The sequence below is a fragment of the Rhinopithecus roxellana genome, chromosome 1 (assembly GCF_007565055.1).
Source record: "Rhinopithecus roxellana isolate Shanxi Qingling chromosome 1, ASM756505v1, whole genome shotgun sequence".
NCBI lineage: Eukaryota > Metazoa > Chordata > Mammalia > Primates > Cercopithecidae > Rhinopithecus > Rhinopithecus roxellana.
This window is the reverse complement of record NC_044549.1, coordinates 18,289,273-18,312,011: the sequence shown is the minus strand read 5'-3', so window position 1 is coordinate 18,312,011 and position 22,739 is coordinate 18,289,273. Positions and strand designations below refer to the sequence as shown.

General features: G+C 36.7%; 1 protein-coding gene across 2 annotated transcripts in view; it reads right to left on the bottom strand.

Annotated features, from left to right (window-relative positions):
• The window catches only part of EPHA6 (EPH receptor A6), a 955,335-nt gene that overhangs the window by 97,721 nt on the left and 834,875 nt on the right, over positions 1-22,739 (bottom strand). The window contains exons 8-10 of one of the 2 annotated variants that reach the window (XM_030938296.1): positions 20,679-20,888; positions 16,431-16,624; positions 14,440-14,458 (exon numbers count right to left, since the gene is read on the bottom strand). In XM_030938296.1, coding sequence (XP_030794156.1) covers positions 14,440-14,458; positions 16,431-16,624; positions 20,679-20,888 — 423 coding nt within the window. Of the gene's footprint in view, positions 1-14,439; positions 14,459-16,430; positions 16,625-20,678; positions 20,889-22,739 lie in introns of those variants that run through there. The other variant, XM_030938295.1, reaches the window with a different exon arrangement.

Sequence of the window (22,739 nt, the reverse complement as noted above, 5' to 3'; positions counted from 1 at the left end):
CCTGTTTCACAATCACCTGGGTGTTTATTAAAAATCTGAATTTCCAGATTGCAAATTCTTGCTATTCTTCCCTCAGACATACTGAATAAAAATGAATTTCAGGGGCTGAAACTGGAAATCTGTATTTTTCAATAAGTGTCTCCGGTGACTCCTATGCTGTTAGTCCCAATAGTGGCTAAGGATCTATGATTTAGCTTATTTATTAGCCTGTTGGTTCTTATAACATTCTGTAAAATAGAGTGGTCAGTTTTATTAATTCTGTTCAAGATGTGGAAACCAAGGCACAAGGATTTCACATTAATGATCCATGCCTGTTCACTGAATTATGGCCAACCTGATATTAAAGTCACAGCTCCCAGTTTATAACCTACTGTTTTCTCTACCATATTATGTCTGCAATATTTCCATTTCTTAATGACTCCATATCCATATTGGGCTACTGAAATGCCTTTACTATGGAACCTATAGAGGGTAGGGTGGAGATGAGGGTATAATAGTTTATTCCTTGACTTCTTTGTTAGTTTTTACTTTATATAAGAAAACAACTTGATTCTATCAAATTTATGCTTTTCCTTTAGTGGCAATTATTTTTAAAAGTAAACCTAGTTTCATCTTAACTAAGAAACACAGCCTGAAAATTTTCCTAAAAAAAAAAAAGAGCCTTTAGAAAAATACATGCTATAAACACAAATTTAAAATGTTGACTTCTCTTAAAAAGTTTACTTTTATAGCATACATGAAAAACAAACATATGGACTACTAAAAGAACAAGGTAATGATTCAGCTTCCATAAAAAGAAAATTAAGGACCAAGACCTGAATTATGCAATATATACAGGCAGGAGTAATCTAGAGGGCATTACCTTTATGTATAATTCATTTAGCAGCTGCCTTTTTGTGACACATATTATACACTGATTAAGAGGATGGTTAAACAACTGAGTAATGTGTATGCTTCATATGATAATACCCTGCTCTTATTGCAAGTTTAAAGAAGCAAAACTAGGTACAGCGAAACTTTGTGTGTTTATGTTAATGGGAACGGGGAATGATGTGAATATATGAAAATATTGATGGATCATAGATGCATTCAGAGCTGTTCCTTGAAGAGACAGAGAGGCCCAAAGGAGAGTTTGAGGAAAGCTCTGTGCAGTCATCTTTTCAGTGGCTTTCTTTTGCTTTCCTGCAATAAATCATGACTGCAAAGGTTTGACTTATATAAGCCTGATCAGTAAATAGCTAGCACAAACCAACCAACGGATAGCCAGGTGGGAAAATACAGTAAATGAAAAAAAAAAGGCATTTATTTCTTAATAAGGATATGGATATTTTATTAATATTATTTTTATTTAATATTTTTATTTTTATTTTTTTAAATAAATAAAATATTTTATTAAATATTTTAATTATATTTAATTTTTTTTTAATCTTTAAAAAACACACTTGAAGATTCTGTAGCATTTTCTCTAGCTTCCGATCTCCTAATCATTATTTATAGGTTTGGAAAAGTTGATGATTCTGGGGCTTATGGTAGGCCCTATGGTGACATTGAGGAGTAGGTATTAGATTTGAAACTCTGGGGAAGAATCTGAGGTTTCTTGGTAGATTGCCCAGAATTCCATTTAAAAAATCAGTAGTAGTAATATTCATTTCCTTAATCTCTTTATCTTCCATTTAAAAATAAATGTTGCCTAGTGAAGTGGCCTCCAGCCATCTTTTTGATTACAGAAGTAGCATTAAAACAAACGAACATGTTATTTAGTGACTGATACCAGAGAGAAGACATTTTAAATATACCAAACAGAAGGCTATCTTGGAACTCTGCCAGGAGCTCTTTCTTTCTATAGTTTTATAACATATACTGTTTTCTTTCCTTTACCATAAAAGTGCAATATTCACTGTAGAATAATTTGAAAAGGTTGGCAAGAAAAATAAAAAAATAAAAAAACCATTTTGAGATATGTTTGCATTTGTAACATCTATCACCAAAGACTAAGAGATCTTTCTCTTTTTTCCCCAACCTTCAAAGATTTTCAACTGCTGATATCCATTGCTTTCTCCAAGAGTCTCAGAGGTGAGACACTGAAGGGAGTTTGCATATGACAGAGGAGAATTTGTAGTGGAAACTACTGGGGAAGGAGGATTTGATTGTGCGACAGGCACTTTCCCCAAACATTGTAACTGACATAGTCTCCCATGGACTAGCTATGTGACTTGTGTAAATCATTTCTTTGGGCCTCAATTTCCTTATCTAGAAAAACAAACAAAAAAAACTCAAAATGTACACACACACACTATATATATATATATTCCCCCAAGCAGATCTATTGCCATGGGATATCCCAAATATCTTCACCACTCTTCATTTTTTTCTTTACCAGCATACACCAAGGCACCATCATTTCCTGTCTAGGGTTGTGCAAATAGATCTCTTTGCTATCTCTCTCCCCTCCCCTCTGTAAATCATTCTCAACGTACAGCCAGAGTGAGCTCTTTAGAACACAAATCAAATGTCACCCTCTGCTTAAAATTTTCCAGCGGCTTCCTTTTGCAGATAGAATATAATTTCTACTCCTTTCCACAACCTTTGAGTTCCTACAGCATCTGGCTCTTCTGTCCCTGTTTTCTTAACATTCTCCCCTACCTCTCAGAGTGTCAACCATCCTGGCTTTATTCCTAGTTTTAAAATATGCCAAGCTTGTTCCCATCTTAGGAGCTGTATTTGTTTTTCTCTCATCTTTGAACATTCTGACTTCAAATCTTTTCCTGGCTGGTACCCTTACAATTTTCAGGTCTTATTTCAAAGGTGACAACCTTATTAAAGAAACATTTCCTGGCCATGTTTTTCAAGGTAGCTACTCACTTTTACCTTTTGTTATATATCCAATATTTATCACTATCTGAGATTATCTTTTTAAAAAACTTTTAAAAAGTATTTTTTATTTCTGCCATCCTCAAGACTGTAAACTATATAAAGAAAGCTTATTTATTGGAATATGTCCAGTGACCAGAACAGTACCTACCAAAACAGTAGGTATTCACACATTTGTTGTATAGAATCTCAGATTATAATTACATACACAACAGCATGATTATTTAAAGTTTTCTCCCCAGCACTTTTTTCAGCTTTATTGAATATAATTGACAAAAATTATATATATATGGTATAAAATTTGATGTTTTTAATATGCATTGTGAAATCATAACCACAATCAAGCTAGGTAACATATTTATCACCTCACAGCACTTTTATCCCCACTGCCTAACTTAGTGACTAATAATATTAAGAATATATGTAAAATGAATAAATTGTGATTATTGGACCCCCAGACTAACTATGTTTATCGTATCCTTATACCTAGTTAGTTTGTGTGATTGTTGGGATACATTACTTAAACTCCTCATTTAATTATTTTTCTATTTCTGTTATCTATTAATATGGAAGTTTTCACAGTTGTTGATTACTATTATCAGGTAGAATGTCTTCAGATACAAGTCATAGAGTCATAATACCCAACACTCAGGGACTTAAGCAAATAAAACATTTAATTAAATTACAAATAAAAAACAAGAGTAAGTTGTTTGTTTTGATGCAGAAATTCAGCAATTTCATCTGAGACCCAGGCTCTTTAGATCTTCCTACTTGGCCATCCGCAGCATTGGGTTTAACTCCTTAGGCTTGTTGCCTCATGTCTCCAAGAGGGCTATCACAGCTCCAAGCATTATGTCCTCCCAAAACCATATTCAAAGCAATAAAGAAAGTGAAAGCGCCAGTACTAGAAAGCTCCCCACTCAAACCTATTTTTGATAGATTTCAACTAGAAATTTTCCCAGAAATTCCTCATCTCAGTTCTATTATATTTAAGTGACTGGTCAAAGCATAAAACTTAAGTGTCTAAGGATAGTGGTATAACTATAACTGACATATAAATCCCGATTTATTTCTTGGATCTGAGCTCACTGCAAACATCCAAATGTCAAGATTTCATTAGCCAGGAAGAAATAACAAGAGAGGTTGAATGGGCAGCCAACAGGGTCTGTTGCAAACAGCATAAATAACCGGTAATGTTTTCACTTTATTTGCCATTGATGTGAAGTTTTTTACTCTGGGAATAAGTAAACTTTCCCATAAAGATTTCATGTGGTTTTTCTGGTATTTATCACATTTTTCTTAGCTATTTATTGTTGAAGGAAAAAAGCATTCTTTTTACATCAGAGATGAAACTAGCAATTAAGCATCTGTTATAACTTTATTTCCTCTGTCGGTACCTTTGAAACTCTAGGTTTAACGTCAGCAGGTATGTTCTTTTAAGTGGGAGCAAAACATTGAGTATGCATGGACATAAGGAAAGGAAGAATAGACGCTAAGGACTACTAGACGGGGGTGAGGTGAGGGTTGAAAACTACCTACTGGGTTCTGTGCTTACTACCTGGGTGATGGGATCATTCATACACCAAACTTTAGTGACACACAATGTACCCATGTAACAAACCTGCACATGTACCCTCTGAACCTAAAAAAAAAGGTTACCAAAAAAAAAATAAATAAATAAAGTCAGCACGTTTGTATACAGTTTTACTTTGTCTTTTTTTCTGTACAAGCAAGATGGGGCAATGACATTGTACTCTGCTTGCTGGACATGTGCTGATTGATCTTTCTCAGTAAATCAATTTAGTCTGGGTTTGTTCTAGAATCATGGGAACAGGGAGAGTTACTCAATTAGACAATGCTGAATGTTGCTAACACATGAGCAAACAGCACTTGGCATTTCATGAGATTCTTATTCATCAAACTGTACAGAAAATATCTTGAGAATTGTGACTGGCATTTGATTATTCCTCACTGATTAGCATTTAGGTTAGAAGGACTAGATGTATTGCAGATATTTATAAGTATTAAAATATTATGTATTCTATGATTTTATAAATCATTTTTCTTGGATCTTATCAAGGCTACAGATATCCTTTTGTGTTAAATATGCTTTTAGAGACTTTTCCCTCTTCTTGTGAATTTTCTTGTCTGCTTGTGAATGTCCTAACCCATCATTGTAAGTGCTTTAACATTTGCTACATTTACTTCTTTCTATGGCAGATTTTTCATTTCTTTTGCGATATGTTAAAGATTGTTTTAGGTTTACAGATTGGTGGGTTGTGATTAACAATGATATCAGAGAAAAAATGAATGTAATTGTACTAAAGACAATGTTCTTATAATTTCAATCACTTTCTTTCTATTTCTTATTGGTTTTCTTATCAGCAATTAATAAAGAAGGCATTAAGTAGTATATTACTGTAGGTGTTGAGAAGCTTTAAAAAATGTAATAGATAAAAATCTCTTGCTCATCACAAATCTATAGGAAATGTTATCTTAGGACAAAATCGAAACAAAACCACCCCTTGTAAGTGACACACCAAATCTTGAGTGCTGAAAAGAAAGTTGGAGTTTCTTAGCGTTCTCTTGTGTTAAATAATGACTTCCCAAGTCTATGTCTTAGAGTCCGCTCCTTTTTTTTTGAGATGGAGTCTCTTTCTGTTGCCCAGGCTGGAATGCAGTGACATGAATTCAGCTCACTGCAATCTCTGCTTCCCAGGTTCAAGCAATTCTCCTGCCTCAGCCTCCCGAGTAGAGTCCTCTCTTTAAAACACACATTGAAGAGACAAAAGGCTTATTACATGTAAGAAGGACTTCTTGTTTTTGATTTTTAGGTTTTTGCTGTATGTGCTTTGCACAGATAAAATACAGAGGTTTTCTCAAAGCCTGACTTGCCCTCTTCATAGTATATATCACTGAGCCAGATGGATCTGTCCATTTTCAAAATTTTTGATGAAGCTCCCATTTTATCATTTTTTCCTTTGTGTATGATAATCTCAAAATCTTTCATTTGTTTTTACTAAAAATCACTCTGTAATGATCACCAACTGTTGTTTCCTAAGCTTCATAGATGAGGGCTTTTCAGGAAGTAATTCTTTATGCAGTAATTTCCTTTGGTATTGTATTAATTCCCATTTTCCATCATATGCTTAACATCTACCATTGTCAGTTCACCTAAGAAGTGTATCTCATAAAAGTTCTGTGTCTTCTGAAACTATCATCTCAGACAAGTACCATTAAGATTTTGGGTCTCTATGCCTATGATCCAAGCTGATGTTTATGGTGTTCACACCTCAAACAGTTATCGAATACTCTTACCATGCATTTAGCACATATTCTGTCTCATTTGTTACATATGTTTCTCTTTCATCTCCATTGTGATGAATCTGCTTTCTGACAAACAGGCTCAAGATGTGGAGACTACTAAATTTTAAGAATATATCTTTTTAGGCGCGGAGCAAGATGGCCGAATAGGAACAGCTCCAGTCTCCAACTCCCAGCGCGAGCGACACAGAAGACCGGTGATTTCTGCATTTTCAACTGAGGTACTGGGGACATCTCACTAGGGAGTGCCAGACAATCGGTGCTGGTCAGCTGCTGCAGCCTGACCAGCGAGAGCTGAAGCAGGGCGAGGCATCGCCTCACCTGGGAAGTGCAAGGGGGAAGGGAATCCCTTTTCCTAGCCAGGAGAACTGAGACACACAACACCTGGAAAATCGGGTAACTCCCACCCCAATACTGCGCTTTAAGCAAACGGGCACACCAGGAGATTATACCCACACCTGGCCGGGAGGGTCCCATGGCCACGGAGCCTCCCTCAGTGCTAGCACAGCAGTCTGCGATCTAACCACAAGGCAGCAGCGAGGCTGGGGGAGGGACGCCAGCCATTGCTGAGGCTTAAGTAGGTAAACAAAGCCGCAGGGAAGCTCCATCTGGGTGGAGCTCACAGCAGCTCAAGGAAACCTGCCTGTCTCTGTAGACTCCACCTCTTGGGACAGGGCACAGCTAAACAACAACAACAACAAAAGCAGCAGAACCCTGTGCAGACGCAAATGACTCTGTCTGACAGCTTTGAAGAGAGCAGTGGATCTCCCAACACGGAGGCTGAGATCTGAGAACGGACAGACTGGCTGCTGGAGTACACCCCTGAGAGGAAGCTTCCAAAGTAAGAATGAGACAGGTACACTCGCTGTTCAGCAATATTCTATCTTCTGTAACCTCTGCTGCTGATACCCAGGCAAACAGGGTCTGGAGTGGACCTCAAGCAATCTCCAACAGACCTACAGCTGAGGGTCCTGACTATTAGAAGAAAAACTATCAAACAGGAAGAACACCTATACCAAAACCCCATCAGTACGTCACCATCATCAAAGACCAGAGGCAGATAAAACCACAAAGATGGGGAAAAAGCAGGGCAGAAAAGCTGGAAATTCAAAAAATAAGAGCACATCGGCCCCTGCAAAGGAGCGCAGCTCATCGCCAGCAACGGATCAAAGCTGGTCAGAGAATGACTTTGATGAGATGAGAGAAGAAGGCTTCAGTCCATCAAACTTCTCATAGCTAAAGGAGGAATTATGTACCCAGCACAAAGAAACTAAAAATCTTGAAAAAAGAGTGGAAGAATTGATAGCTAGAATAATTAATGCAGAGAAGGTCATAAACAAAATGACAGAGATGAAAACCATGACACGAGAAATATGTGACAAATGCACAAGCTTCAGTAACCAACTCGATCAACTGGAAGAAAGAGTATCAGCGATTGAGGATCAAATGAATGAAATGAAGTGAGAAGAGAAACCAAAAGAAAAAAGAAGAAAAAGAAATGAACAAAGCCTGCAAGAAGTATGGGATTATGCAAAAAGACCAAATCTACGTCTGATTGGGGTGCCTGAAAGTGAGGGGGAAAATGGAACCAAGTTGGAAAACACTCTTCAGGATATCATCCAGGAGAACTTCCCCAACCTAGTAGGGCAGGCCAACATTCAAATTCAGGAAATACAGAGAACGCCACAAAGATACTCCTCGAGAAGAGCAACTCCAAGACACATAATTGCCAGAGTCACCAAAGTTGAAATGAAGGAAAAAATCTTAAGGGCAGCCAGAGAGAAAGGTCGGATTACCCACAAAGGGAAGCCCATCAGACTAAGAGCAGACCTCTCGGCAGAAACTCTACAAGCCAGAAGAGAGTGGGGACCAATATTCAACATTCTTAAAGAAAAGAATTTAAAACCCAGAATTTCATATCCAGCCAAACTAAGTTTCATCAGTGAAGGAGAAATAAAATCCTTTACAGATAAGCAAATGCTTAGAGATTTTGTCACCACCAGGCCTGCCTTACAAGAGACCCTGAAGGAAGCCCTAAACATGGAAAGGAACAACTGGTACCAGCCATTGCAAAAACATGCCAAAATGTAAAGACCATCGAGGCTAGGAAGAAACTGCATCAACTAATGAGCAAAATAACCAGTTAATATCATAATGGCGGGATCAAGTTCACACATAACAATATTAACCTTAAATGTAAATGGACTAAATGCTCCAATTAAAAGACACAGACTGGCAAACTGGATAAAGAGTCAAGACCCATCAGTCTGCTGTATTCAGGAGACCCATCTCACATGCAGAGACATACATAGGCTCAAAATAAAGAGATGGAGGAAGATCTACCAAGCAAATGGAGAACGAAAAAAAGCAGGGGTTGCAATACTAGTCTCTGGTAAAACAGACTTTAAACCATCAAAGATCAAAAGAGACAAAGAAGGCCATTACATAATGGTAAAGGGATCAATTCAACAGGAAGAGCTAACTATCCTAAATATATATGCACCCAATATAGGAGCACACAAATTCATAAAGTAAGTCCTTAGAGACTCATAAAGAGACTTAGACTCCCATACAATAATAATGGGAGACTTCAACACTCCACTGTCAACATTAGACAGATCAACGAGACAGAAAGTTAACAAGGATATCCAGGAATTGAACTCATCTCTGCACCGAGCAGACCTAATAGATATCTATAGAACTCTCCACCCCAAATCAACAGAATATACATTCTTCTCAGCACCACATCGCACTTATTCCAAAATTGACCACATAATTGGAAGTAAAGCACTCCTTAGCAAATGTAAAAGAACAGAAATTATAACAAACTGTCGGCCGGGTGCGGTGGCTCAAACCTGTAATCCCAGCACTTTGGGAGGCCGAGACGGGTGGATCACGAGGTCAGGAGATCGAGACCATCCTGGCTAACACGGTGAAACCCCGTCTCTACTAAAAACACAAAAACTAGCCGGGCGAGGTGGCGGGCGCCTGTAGTCCCAGCTACTAGGGAGGCTGAGGCAGGAGAATGGCGTAAACCCAGGAGGCGGAGCTTGCAGTGAGCTGAGATCTGGCCACTGCACTCCAGTCCGGGCGACAGAGCGAGACTCCGCCTCAAAAAAAAAAAAAAAAAAAAAAAAAACTGTCTCTCAGACCACAGTGCAATCAAACTAGAACTCAGGACTAAGAAACTCACTCAAAACCGCTCAACTACATGGAAACTGAACAACCTGCTCCTGAATGACTACTGGGTACATAACGAAATGAAGGCAGAAATAAAGATGTTCTTTGAAACCAATGAGAACAAAGACACAACATACCAGAATCTCTGGGACACATTTAAAGCAGTGTGTAGAGGGAAATTTATAGCACTAAATGCCCACAAGAGAAAGCTGGAAAGATCTAAAATTGACACTCTAACATCACAATTAAAAGAGCTGGAGAAGCAAGAGCAAACACATTCAAAAGCTAGCAGAAGGCAAGAAATAACTAAGATCAGAGCAGAACTGAAGGAGATAGAGACACAAAAAACCCTCCAAAAAATCAATGAATCCAGGAGCTGGTTTTTTGAAAAGATCAACAAAATTGACAGACCTCTAGCAAGACTAATAAAGAAGAAAAGAGAGAAGAATCAAATAGACGCAATAAAAAATGATAAAGGGGATATCACCACCAACCCCACAGAAATACAAACTGCCATCAGAGAATACTATAACCACCTCTACGCACATTAACTAGAAAATCTAGAAGAAATGGATCATTTCCTGGACACTTACACTCTTCTAAGACTAAACCAGGAAGAAGTTGAATCCCTGAATAGACCAACAGCAGGCTCTGAAATTGAGGCAATAATTAATAGCCTACCAACCAAAAAAAAGTCCAGGACCAGATGGATTCACAGCTGAATTCTACCAGAGGTACAAGGAGGAGCTGGTACCATTCCTTCTGAAACTATTTCAATCCATAGAAAAAGAGGGAATCCTCCCTAACTCATTTTATGAGGCCAACATCATCCTGATACCAAAGCCTGGCAGAGACACAACAAAAAAAGAGAATTTTAGACCAATATCCCTGATGAACATCGATGCAAAAATCCTCAATGAAATACTGGCAAACCGGATTCAGCAGCACATCAAAAAGTTTATCCACCATGATCAAGTGGGCTTCATCCCTGGGATGCAAGGCTGGTTCAACATTTGCAAATCAATAAACGTAATCCAGCATATAAACAGAACCAAAGACAAGAACCACATGATTATCTCAATAGTTGCAGAAAAGGCTTTTGACAAAATTCAACAGCCCTTCATGCTAAAAATGCTCAATAAATTCGGTATTGATGGAACGTGCCTCAAAACAATAACAGCTATTTATGACAAACCCACAGCCAATATCATACTGAATGGGCAAAAACTGGAAAAATTCCCTTTGAAAACTGGCACAAGATGGGGATGCCCTCTCTCACCACTCCTATTCAACATAGTGTTGGAAGTTCTGGCTAGGGCAATCAGGCAAGAGAAAGACATCAAGGGTATCCAGTTAGGAAAAGAAGAAGTCAAATTGTCCCTGTTTGCAGATGACATGATTGTATATTTAGAAAACCCCATCGTCTCAGCCCAAAATCTCCTTAAGCTGATAAGCAACTTCAGCAAAGTCTCAGGATACAAAATTAATGTGCAAAAATCACAAGCATTCTTATACACCAGTAAGAGACAAACAGAGAGCCAAATCATGAATGAACTTCCATTCACAATTGCTTCAAAGAGAACAAACTACCTAGGAATCCAACTTACAAGGGATGTAAAGGACCTCTTCAAGGAGAACTACAAACCACTGCTCAGTGAAATAAAATACGACACAAACAAATGGAAGAACATACCATGCTCATGGATAGGAAGAATCAATATCGTGAAAATGGCCATACTGCCCAAGGTTATTTATAGATTCAATGCCATCCCCATCAAGCTACCAATGAGTTTCTTCACAGAATTGGAAAAAACTGCTTTCAAGTTCATATGGAACCAAAAAAGAGGCCGCATTGCCAAGACAATCCTAAGTCAAAAGAACAAAGCTGGAGGCATCATGCTACCTGACTTCAAACTATACTACAAGGCTACAGTAACCAAAACAGCATGGTACTGGTACCAAAACAGAGATATAGACCAATGGAACAGAACAGAGTCCTCAGAAATAATACCACACATCTACAGCCATCTGATCTTTGACAAACCTGAGAGAAACAAGAAATGGGGAAAGGATTCCCTATTTAATAAATGGTGCTGGGAAAACTGGCTAGCCATAAGTAGAAAGCTGAAACTGGATCCTTTCCTTACTCCTTATACGAAAATTAATTCAAGATGGATTAGAGACTTAAATGTTAGACCTAATACCATGAAAACCCTAGAAGAAAATCTAGGTAGTACCATTCAGGACATAGGCATGGGCAAGGACTTCATGTCTAAAACACCAAAAGCAACGGCAGCAAAAGCCAAAATTGACAAATGGGATCTAATTAAACTAAAGAGCTTCTGCACAGCAAAAGAAACTACCATCAGAGTGAACAGGCAACCTACAGAATGGGAGAAAATTTTTGCAATCTACTCATCTGACAAAGGGCTAATATCCAGAACCTACAAAGAACTCAATCAAATTTACAAGAAAAAAACAAACAACCCCATCAAAAAGTGGGCAAAGTATATGAACAGACATTTCTCAAAAGAAGACATTCATACAGCCAACAGACACATGAAAAAATGCTCATCATCACTCGCCATCAGAGAAATGCAAGTCAAAACCACAATGAGATACCATCTTACACCAGTTAAAATGGCAATCATTAAAAAGTCAGGAAACAACAGGTGCTGGAGAGGATGTGGAGAAATAGGAACACTTTTACACTGTTGGTGGGATTGTAAACTAGATCAACCATTATGGAAAACAGTATGGCAATTCCTCAAGGATCTAGAACTAGATGTACCATATGACCCAGCCATCCCACTACTGGGTATATACCCAAAGGATTATAAATCATGCTTCTATAAAGACACATGCACACGTGTGTTTATTGCGGCACTATTCACAATAGCAAAGACTTGGAATCAACCCAAATGTCCATCTGTGACCGACTGGATTAAGAAAATGTGGCACATATACACCATGGAATATTATGCAGCCATAAAAAAGGATGAGTTTGCATCCTTTGTAGGGACATGGATGCAGCTGGAAACCATCATTCTTAGCAAACTATCACAAGAACAGAAAACCAAACACCGCATGTTCTCACTCATAGGTGGGAACTGAACAATGAGATCACTTGGACTCGGGAAGGGGAACATCACACATCGGGACCTATCATGGGGAGGGGGGAAGGGGGAGGGATTGCATTGGGAGTTATACCTGATATAAATGACGAATTGATGGGTGCTGACGAGTTGATGGGTGCAGCACACCAACATGGCACAAGTATACATATGTAACAAACCTGCACGTTATGCACATGTACCCTAGAATTTAAAGTATAATAAAGAAAAAAAAGAATATATCTTTTGTATTAGATAACTAGAATATCCTTTACCAAATGTTTATATTGAAAAAGTGTATAAAAACTGTCAGATTTTCTCTTCATGAATTAATCTTTCAAACATTTGCTGGATCAAGAGCACTGTTTTCCTGTGAGTTTAGGAAACCTAATATTGGCACATCGATTTCTTCCTCATCAGTGAATTATAATGGTGAATACGCTTGACTGGTTTTGATTGACTACTAGCATAGTATCTATCATAGAACTATTTTTTTTGTGTGTGAATAGTTATTTTGTTGTTTTCCCCAAGTGGCATAGCTCCTTTCTTAATAGATGAATTTGGTTTATCTAGCCTGGATTTTAATGTTTTTCACTTTTCCAAGGTTTATTTCCTTACCACCTCTTTTACTGAACAATAAGTTATTTAAATCTTCACATCATAGCATTCTGATAATGCTGCTATTTTTCTCACTTTTCTTTATTCTTATGTGGCTGAATTTAGGTTTGCCTAAAAAAAAGGTCCATTTCCTTTCTTTGAACTTCCCAGTGAATTCTCTGAAGGAACTTGTTCTTATATTCTATTTATGCTGCTATATGTAGCTTATGCTATGTTAGTAGGTTATTTGGTTTTGCTGTGTCCCCACCCAAATCTCACCTTGAGTTGTAATAATCCTCATGTGTCAAGGGCAGGGCCAGATGGAGATAATTGAATCATGGGGTGGTTTCCCCCATACTGTTGTCATGGTAGTGACCATCACGAGATCTGATGATTTTATAAATGGGAGTTCCCCTACAAATGTTCTCTCTTGCCTGTCACCATGTAAGACGTGACTTTGTTTCTCCTTCACTTCTGACATGTTAGTGAGGCCTCACCAGCCATATGGAACTGTGAGTCAATTAAACCTCTGTCCTTTATAAATCACCCAGTCTCAGATACGTCTTTATTAGCAGCATGAAAAAAGACTAACACATTTGGTTTCATGATTTTCTACCTAAGTGCCTGTTTTGTGCCTAAAGCAGTCAACCCCCCCATTTTTAGCTTGGTCAAGCCTTAAAGAAAAATTGGGTACAAGTAATTTTTCAGCTTAGATCCAGTTGAACTAGGGTAGAGTTAGTGTAAAATGCATTTTACCACATACTGCATCTTCACACAGTGTCAGCCCTACTACCAGTGACTTGATGACAGAGAATCCTGTGGTATAATTTCAATGGATAAAGTTTTATTCTTTAGAATCCAAGAAATCAGTAACATTTTTTCAGTGTGAGTCCTTTTATTCAGTGCATTGGTTATTATATAATTATAATTGAAACCTTTCATTTTTTTTTTCTTGCTGCAAATTTTTTACACCAACCCTTTAAGAGACAAAGTGAGTGAAAGTTCTGAGTATGTTTTACTAAAAGGTTAAGCATGATCTCCAGACAAATCTCATTTACCCGTGTTAATGAAAGTACTTAAAGGCAGCTCTCACTTGTGTTAAAATATTTATTCTTAAAGTTGGACATGTTCAAGGTTTAAAAATTAACTTCAAAAAGTCAAGCCAATTCACAAACACCTAACTCAGGTGAAGGTGAATCTCTCCCAACTGTAAAACACACATTAAATACCTTCCCCTCATGCTGCTTCATTACTTTTTATAATTATCTCCATGTTGGGTAAAGGCTATGTCTTCTTAGATGGATGGAAAATTTGACTTTTCTCAGAATTTATGGAGAATAGCAGAGGTTAAGTGTTAGAGCTTGGAAGAGGTCCTATGAATGCAAAGTAAACAGAATTAAGATGTTAACAGAACTGTAATTATGCAGATTATATATTGTCAATAACGAGGCTCTGTATTTCAACAAAGAAAGTACTTCCACTGAATTGCTGCTGTCAAAGAAACAAAACCAAAATTTGCCATGGATAACACAAAATCGATGCAATTGAAAGTTAAAATCAAGGACTCATAAAATTTTTAACAAGTATTGCAATAAAGGATTCTTCCATTTTACTTTGATCTTCAAAATATAATAAAAGAAGTTTACTCATGAGAATTATTTTTTAAAAATCTGAACATTAACTGCCATTATATTTTAAATGAAACTTATCTCTTAAAATGGATGAATGTGCACCATAATATATCTTTTAATGTTCTTTTTAGGTAAATAGGACCTCATTTCCATAATTGAGAGCAAAGAGGCTTAGCATTTTCAATGTAAGTTTAAGACTGGGTTGCCTAGCAATATTCAAATGAGAGAGTCCCTCCTCTGGAACTGGTTATAAAACAGTTGTCCATGTGAATGTGTGTCAAAGTCAGAAAAGGCAGCGATTTCTTAGCACCTAAATTATAACCAGACAGGAGACCATATAATCAGATGGAGAAACAATGTGAACTATCAGTAACTTTTATGCAAATTAATTTAGCCACATAACACTAATTATATATCTTTTGTTAGGTATAGACCCTAATCATTCACTAATCTCTCCTAAGTGCTTTGTAATCTCATCATAGAATTGGCATGTAAAAACAAGGCCTCAGTTCACATCTAAATCTGATTTTTGTGCATTTATTTCCTTCTATCATGGCCCACAATACACATTTCTTGGTTTCCATGCCATTATCAGATTTTAAAGTTCCTTATAAAAGACTTGATACTTGATGTATTTTAATTCAGGGCTTACATGCTATACCAGAAAAATCTTCTGCTAAACTCTTGTTGCCTTTTAAGCTGTACTGTCCACTCTCAGACAATATATGAGTTTCATTATATGCCTTATTTGGTTACTCTTGGTCTTATTCTTGTGTAGCCATTTATCTGTTCTCAATAATCCCTTTATTTTTGGTTAGTGGTGCAGTAGAGTTCTTTGAGTGGTCTTGGACCAACCCAGCTCTCTTTGCTTTCTTGTTTGTGAAGAATAACAGTAGAATGTGCTGGGAATGCAATATCCTCAGATAGGGAGGAACAGCCTGAAACCTGTCCGTCTTAGGAAATTGAATAGCTTGAGTTAGGAAGGAACTGCATGGGACAGCCTGAGTTTTGTTCCTCTCTTCCCTGGGAGCAGGATGTCCTTTACAGCTTTGCCCAGTATGTTGTGTGGCCCCTGAGGTATATAATCCAGGATGGGCTGCCTTTCAGGGTCCCTCAGCTGTGAAAGTGGGGCATTCGCATCAAGACTATATCTTTCCTGTTCAGCTTTCTTCAGCCTTGGGGGGCCCACACACAATGGATCCAAGACTTCTGTCCCTTGTTAATTATCTATAAGAAAGAAACCCATTTCACATAACTTGTGAACATTTTTTCTTTCACTGGATTTAGGCAAATAGGTAACCAGTGCATGGTGGACCTACACAGTAGCCCAGGATGCAGTGGGCATAAGTATATATGGACTCCCATTTCTGGTGGTTGGCATAGTGATGATTTTTGATATTTGCCTCATGGCATGGGAGTCCTTTTTTGGGACTGATAATTAGCGAAGTTGTTTCACAATTGGCCCTCCAACGAATAGTGCCTGAAATACGGTAGCTCCATAATAAACTGTGTAAAGTACACAGTGAATGAATATGTCTTAGACCTAGAGCATGGCAGGCAGAACACTCAAGTCGAAGAAAAAATATTAGAATTTCTACTTATATTTAGGTGTAAATCTCATTCTTTATTTACTTCAGTGTATTTTGAAATGTGGCTAATACTGTCTTATATATTACATGAATACGATTTTTAAATGGGGCTCTGAAAGACTCACTGTTGGAGGGTAATCTCTCTTGTCACATTGCTTTCTGGTCTGGCCACTCGGGATCCCATGGCCCTTCTACTTCTCTTCCACATGAGGACCAGTGCAGTACCATAACCAGAGCTAGGCTCGCGTTGCTCACCCAATCCTCCCTGACTGTCTTCTTTAACCAGTTCTGATGGCTCTTTGTTGTGATTTGTGGGTCTCTAAATTGGCAATCATCTTAATGGAAAATGTCTATTCTGCCCCTATTTGGATTAGAAAAGGATAGCTTCCATGTAGCATACTGTTCTAAAGATATTTTTTTCTTGAAGATTACAAACCTCACCCCGACAACGGCCCCACAAAACCTAACCTTTATCTATCATGTCTTCCTGTTTTTAAGCCCTCCTAGGCTCTCTTTCCTCCAAATCCTTCCTGACACAGATTATAAAAACATTTACGGAGGCTGAGACGGGCGGATCACGAGATCAGGAGATCGAGACCATCCTGGCTAACATGGTGAAACCCCGTCTCTACTAAAAAAATACAAAAAAACTAGCCGGGCGAGGTGGCGGGCGCCTGTAGTCCCAGCTACTCGGGAGGCTGAGGCAGGAGAATGGCGTAAACCCAGGAGGCGGAGCTTGCAGTGAGCCGAGATCGTGCCACTGCACTCCAGCCTGGGCGACAGAGCTAGACTCCGTCTCAAAAAAAAAAAAAAAAAAAAAAAAAAAAGTTTACACATAGTGAGCAAATAACAATTATAGTCATGCGTCACGCAGCAAGAGAAAAAAGTCAAAATCATCTAAAGTAAAATAAATGTTCAAAGAAAGTTATATATAGATACAACTTAAAAAACCTGAATTATACATATACATATATATATATATATATCTCAAGGGAGTTTTTGCTTTAAAATTATTTTCATGCAGATGTTTTTATAAAACAAAGAATCCTGTTCGTATAAATGATTCTTCTTCCTCTGTATTTTATTACACAGGGTTTGCTTGAATTGACATGTATCTTCACTAGGTGGGTTTCTAACTATCTCATTCTTTTTCTGAGAAAATGTGAAAAGTGTTTGGGGACTAAGTACATTCATAGAAAGCTCTAAAATTTATAAACAAAGTTTTGACAGAATGCCAATGATCATTTGGCATTATCTCGCCTTTGAGACAGAATATCTGTCTATTATAATTTTGTTATAATAGAATATCTTCTGTTATACTTTTGCTTTGTAATCTAATGCCATTAGCCAGGTCATCTCTAATGGGGATTCTCTGTCTTGATTAACAGCATCTCCATTTAACCAGTTGTTCAATCTGGAAATGTTAGTGCCATCTTTAAATCCTCCTTCTTCCTTACAATTCATATCCAATTAATTATTGAATCATAATGAACATATAATGTACAACATATGTTAATTTATGTTATTTCTCTTCCCTCCTCTTTATTCCAACTGTCATTGCCTAAATTAAAGCCATATGACCATTCTGGTTTATTGCAGTAATGCCTAACTGGTCTGTCTGCTGCTAGTTCTCCTGTCCTTCAAACTCTCTTTCCTTTCTTCACACTGTTGTCAATAATATCTTTTTTTTTTTTTTTTGACATGGAGTTTCACTCTTGTTGCCCAGGCTGTAGTTCAATGGCATGATCTCGGTTCACTGCAACCTCCACCTCCCAAGTTCAAGCGATTCTCCTGCCTCAGCCTCCCAAGTAGCTGGGATTACAGGCGTGTGCCACCACACCTGGCTAATTTTTTTTTTTTTTTTTGTATTTTTAGTAGAGATGGGGTTTCTCCATAATGGTCAGGCTGATCTCTAGCTTCTGACCTCAGGTGATCCGCCCGCCTCGGCTTCCCAAAGTGCTGGGATAACAGGTGTGAGCCACCACGCCCGGCCCCAATAATACCTTGTAAGACATGCATCTATTTTTGTTATTTCCTGTTTAAATAAATCAGTGTCTGTCTCCTAGTTGCTATACAAAAACCTTTAAATTTCTCACCTGAGTGCCACTCAGGTACCTTTACAATTATTCCAGAAAAATTGGCCCCTCCATTGCCCTTGGCCCCAAATTTTCATCGATATGCCCATTCACATTTTTGCATTTCCATGTCTTTTCTCTTTCTTCTTCCTCCATCTGGACTGCCTTTCCTCCACTTGTCAGCCTAATAAATTCTCCTAAGATTTGGTTCAAATTTTGACCTTTTGTGAAGCCTTCTTCAAACTCTGCTTTTTGGTACTTCTATACTTCTTTTTAAGTCCCCCATGACAACACTTAATGTATTGAATTGCAAGGCAGCATGAGCCTTCTACCCTATCAAGGTATAAAGTCTTTAAAGGCAAGAGCTTTACTATTTTAAGTGCTGAATGCCCGTGTTCATTATAAAGTCAAACCTCTGAACAGTAAGTAGTTCTGAGACTTAAAAAAAAACTTGATTATATTATTTGCCATTTAATTGATATCTTCTAAATTCAGAGACTTATTTCTTAATCAAGACATAATTTACAGCTTTTTAAAGGTAGTTTTTAGAGTGTTAATATTCTGGTTACCAAATCTGCTATTTAAGTCTGGGGTCGAATCTAAATTTTAAACAGCACTGTCCTAGGCCTCTTAGTCTTTATAATCATATAAGACAGAGTCTGGCTGTTAGATTTGATGTAACAAAACTTACATATGCATAAAAATTTCAGTAATCTGCATTTCATCAGTATCTTACATTTAGTTATAGGCTTACCATTTTAAAAAGCAGTTAAAATATTTTATTAAATTTCAAGTCTATCTGTATAGACTTACTGCCACAAAGAGTCTAGTAATTTCCCATATTTTATTTTTTAGTAGATTGTATTTGTTGCAATTTTTATAAATATTATATTTTGAATATTTATATAATACTTTTAAACATTATTCTTCAGCATTGGAAATAATGTGCTTAATGGAAAATTTTTATATTCATTGTTCTATAACTTCAAAAGTTGTTTTAAGTTATAAATTTGTAAAGATAAATGAAAATAAAGACCTTGAGAGAAGTTAAAATAATTATGATACTTTCCAATTTAAAAATGGAGTTGAAAATACTGTTTTTTCTAAACTGAACAAATTGTTTTCAGAACTGATGGACTTATTTTTATGAAGCTTTTTGGTCAAATTAAAAGATCAATAGATACTGCTACACAGCTACTTTATATATCAGACAATGAGAAATTAATTTATTTTCCTTAGAACTATATTTCTTTGTTGAAGAAACTGAAAAATATCATTGGTAAATTAATAGAGAACATTTCTACAAAGCAAATATAGTAATGCATAAAATATTCCATTCACAATATTAATAGTTGTATTTTATTCTGGAGTAACTGAATACAGCAAAGTTTCAAAACAACTCATAGAGCATGAAATAAAACAGAACTCAATAATGAAGTTGCATCTTTTAAAATAATGTATAAAGTGAGAAAATGAGAATATAATAAAAATATTTTGAGTAGCTTTAATGACTTCTTTTTCATTGAAACTGACTGCCAAATGAGTTAATGGTGAAGATTTGTTTAAAAAAATAACAGAATATAACTTTACAAATTAGTAGCTTGAAGATAGCACAACAGAGACTTTGAGACCAAATTCCTCAAAACAATAACCAACAAGATCAATGAAATGAATTGATTTAGGGCAGTCAGAAATATTTACACTATTCATAGGACAAATTGAAGTGATACAATTTGTGGATGACAGTTTGGTTCTAAAGTTTTAAACTTGCATTTCTGCTCACATTTTCTCCAAGCATCGTTTAGGAAAAGGTTTAGAGTGTACTTATACATCTCCAAAGAAACCCATATTGTTCATTCTAAGTATGAGCAGATCATTCAAAAACATTTGGAAAAAAAGTCATTTCATAGTCACTGGTTCCTCACTATTACTGAGTTAGTAATTAATTATACCATTTAGATACACAGAACTCTATTTAAAGAAAATTATTAAATCATTGAAGATACTTCAGCCCATGTTATAACATCCAGTCATGACATGGCTGTTAAGCATGATGTTAAAGTCCCAGTACAATGAAAAAGAAAACAGTCAAGTATGAAAAGTCTTTGTTTTCTTTTTTGTTGTTGTTGTTATAACCTAGACATCCAAAGCAAATACTTCTCAATTAAATAACAATGTCAAATTAGCAAAGTAATAAATACAAGCAGAAAATTAGGGAGGCAGAAACAGAATTACTCTAATAACATTAAAAACAATAAAAGTAAACAAACTATATGAAGAAAGGGCATATAAACTTACAGTTGTCGTATAAGCAGCTTCTGGCTCATCTTCCAGCACTCTGGAGAGACCAAAATCAGAAACTTTGCATACTAAGTTGCTATTGACCAATATATTCCGAGCTGCTAGGTCTCGATGAACATAACCCATATCAGAAAGATACTTCATGCCGGACGCAATGCCTCGGAGCATTCCGACCAACTGGATGACTGTGAAGTGGCCATCATGCTTCTGCAAGAGAATCACAATTGTTTAAATTGATTTAATGCAATGTGTGCGTGTGTGTATTAAATAAGATCCTTACATTTATTTTATTGGATCAAATGAAGATAAGCATCAAGTTTGCTGATCATTGACTATGTTCATAAGGAAAAGTAAGAATTTGTTTGACATTTAAAGAAATGGGAAAATCTCACTGGAAGTAATGAAGGACAACTAAACAAAGGACAGAAGGAAATCAACCAAATTAACTCTCAGAACAAAGTGATTTCAAAAACTTAGGTAATAGGAGAGAACTAAAGTAAAATAAAGTAAGAGCAAAGGCTGCCAAAAAAAGGCTACCAAACAAATAGAATCCACTTTCCATAGATGTGAGCTTTGAACCAGCTGTACAGCTGGGTAGAAGAGCAGCAAAACCTAGGACTGGATAAAACCCATGTGATAACTGGAGATACTGAGAAAAATAGTAGGCCAGGTGACTCAGGAAAAAAAAGTGATGGTATAAACAAGAAACAAGTATAGGAAAGCAGCAGAAGAATGAAAAAAGCACAAGAAAACAGAAAATAAATAGATTTTTCCATTTTTTTCATTATATAGGGAAGATAGAAACGTTGTTGGCAATTGACAGAAAAATGAGGCTATTTTAGCTCCTGGTTGGAAGGATTAAATAATGTGGAGAATGAGTCAGGAATGGTATTAGTATCAATCCCATCAAAGTAATCGACCCCGTCTTATTCCCTCTGCCTTGATTTTAAAAAAATGTTTTTATTTTAAAGAGTTAAAAAATATCCAGTTGTTAACTGAGCAAAATGTAAGCACCAACAAGACCAGGTACAAATAGTATACAGATAGTACCCTTGAAATTAGAGGAAATAAAAACAAAAATATTTTAAGTTTTCAAAATAATGCATATTATTCAACCTAGTTATTTGGAGATTGTTGTCTTTAATGGAGTTATAGAGAAAAATGAAAAATTATTTTTTTGTACATCAGGCAACATTTATTTATGAATGATATTAAAAATGAATATCTAGCAGGAGATTGTAGGGCTATATTACTTTATGCTGTACATTAGAAGCACAAATAAGAGAAACTTAAAAACTTTAAAAGTTAAAGCAGTTTTTATGAATACATATCTAATTTTAAACCATAGCGCAGCTTCAGGACAGAGACGATCTGACCCTAGCTGTCATGGTGACACAGTCTCCTATACAATGATGATTCATTGTTCAGGTAAATGAATAAGCTTACACTATAAATGAAATAAACTTTGTCTCGCTGTATCAACTTACCTGTCTGATAGCTCTCTGATAATATCTCCCAACCCAAGTGCAGAGTAAGGGGAAAAAGCCCTCTCTTAAAAAAACACTCTTAGAGCAAGAATATCCATTTAAGCAGGCGCTTCTGTATAATTAATGTATAAAGGATGACCTAGCAAAGAAAATCTTTGGTGTTATTAGCTCTTTATGTTTCGAATCCACCTTCTTAGACGTACACTATTAGATGAAATCTGCCTCTTCTATCATGTACACTACCTACCACTCTTCTATTAGGAATCTTGAAACCTTTGAGTGGAATTGAAAGTGTAAGTTCTTTCGGCCTAGAATGAAGTACTCTGAAGTTTAAAAGTTGGCTCTTTTACCTATTCAAAACTGGAGTTGCCTCCTATCATAATTCTTGTCAAGTAGAATTTTAAAGTAGTAAGGAATGTTAATGGGGCACCTGAAAACCCGAGAGTCTGTTTCCTTATCTACACGATGGGAATAAAGTTATCTAGCTCAGAATTGCAGGGAGAATCACATACAAAGCAGATAGCACAGCTCCTCGCTTAATTTAATAATAGTTACTATTTAATACGTCCTT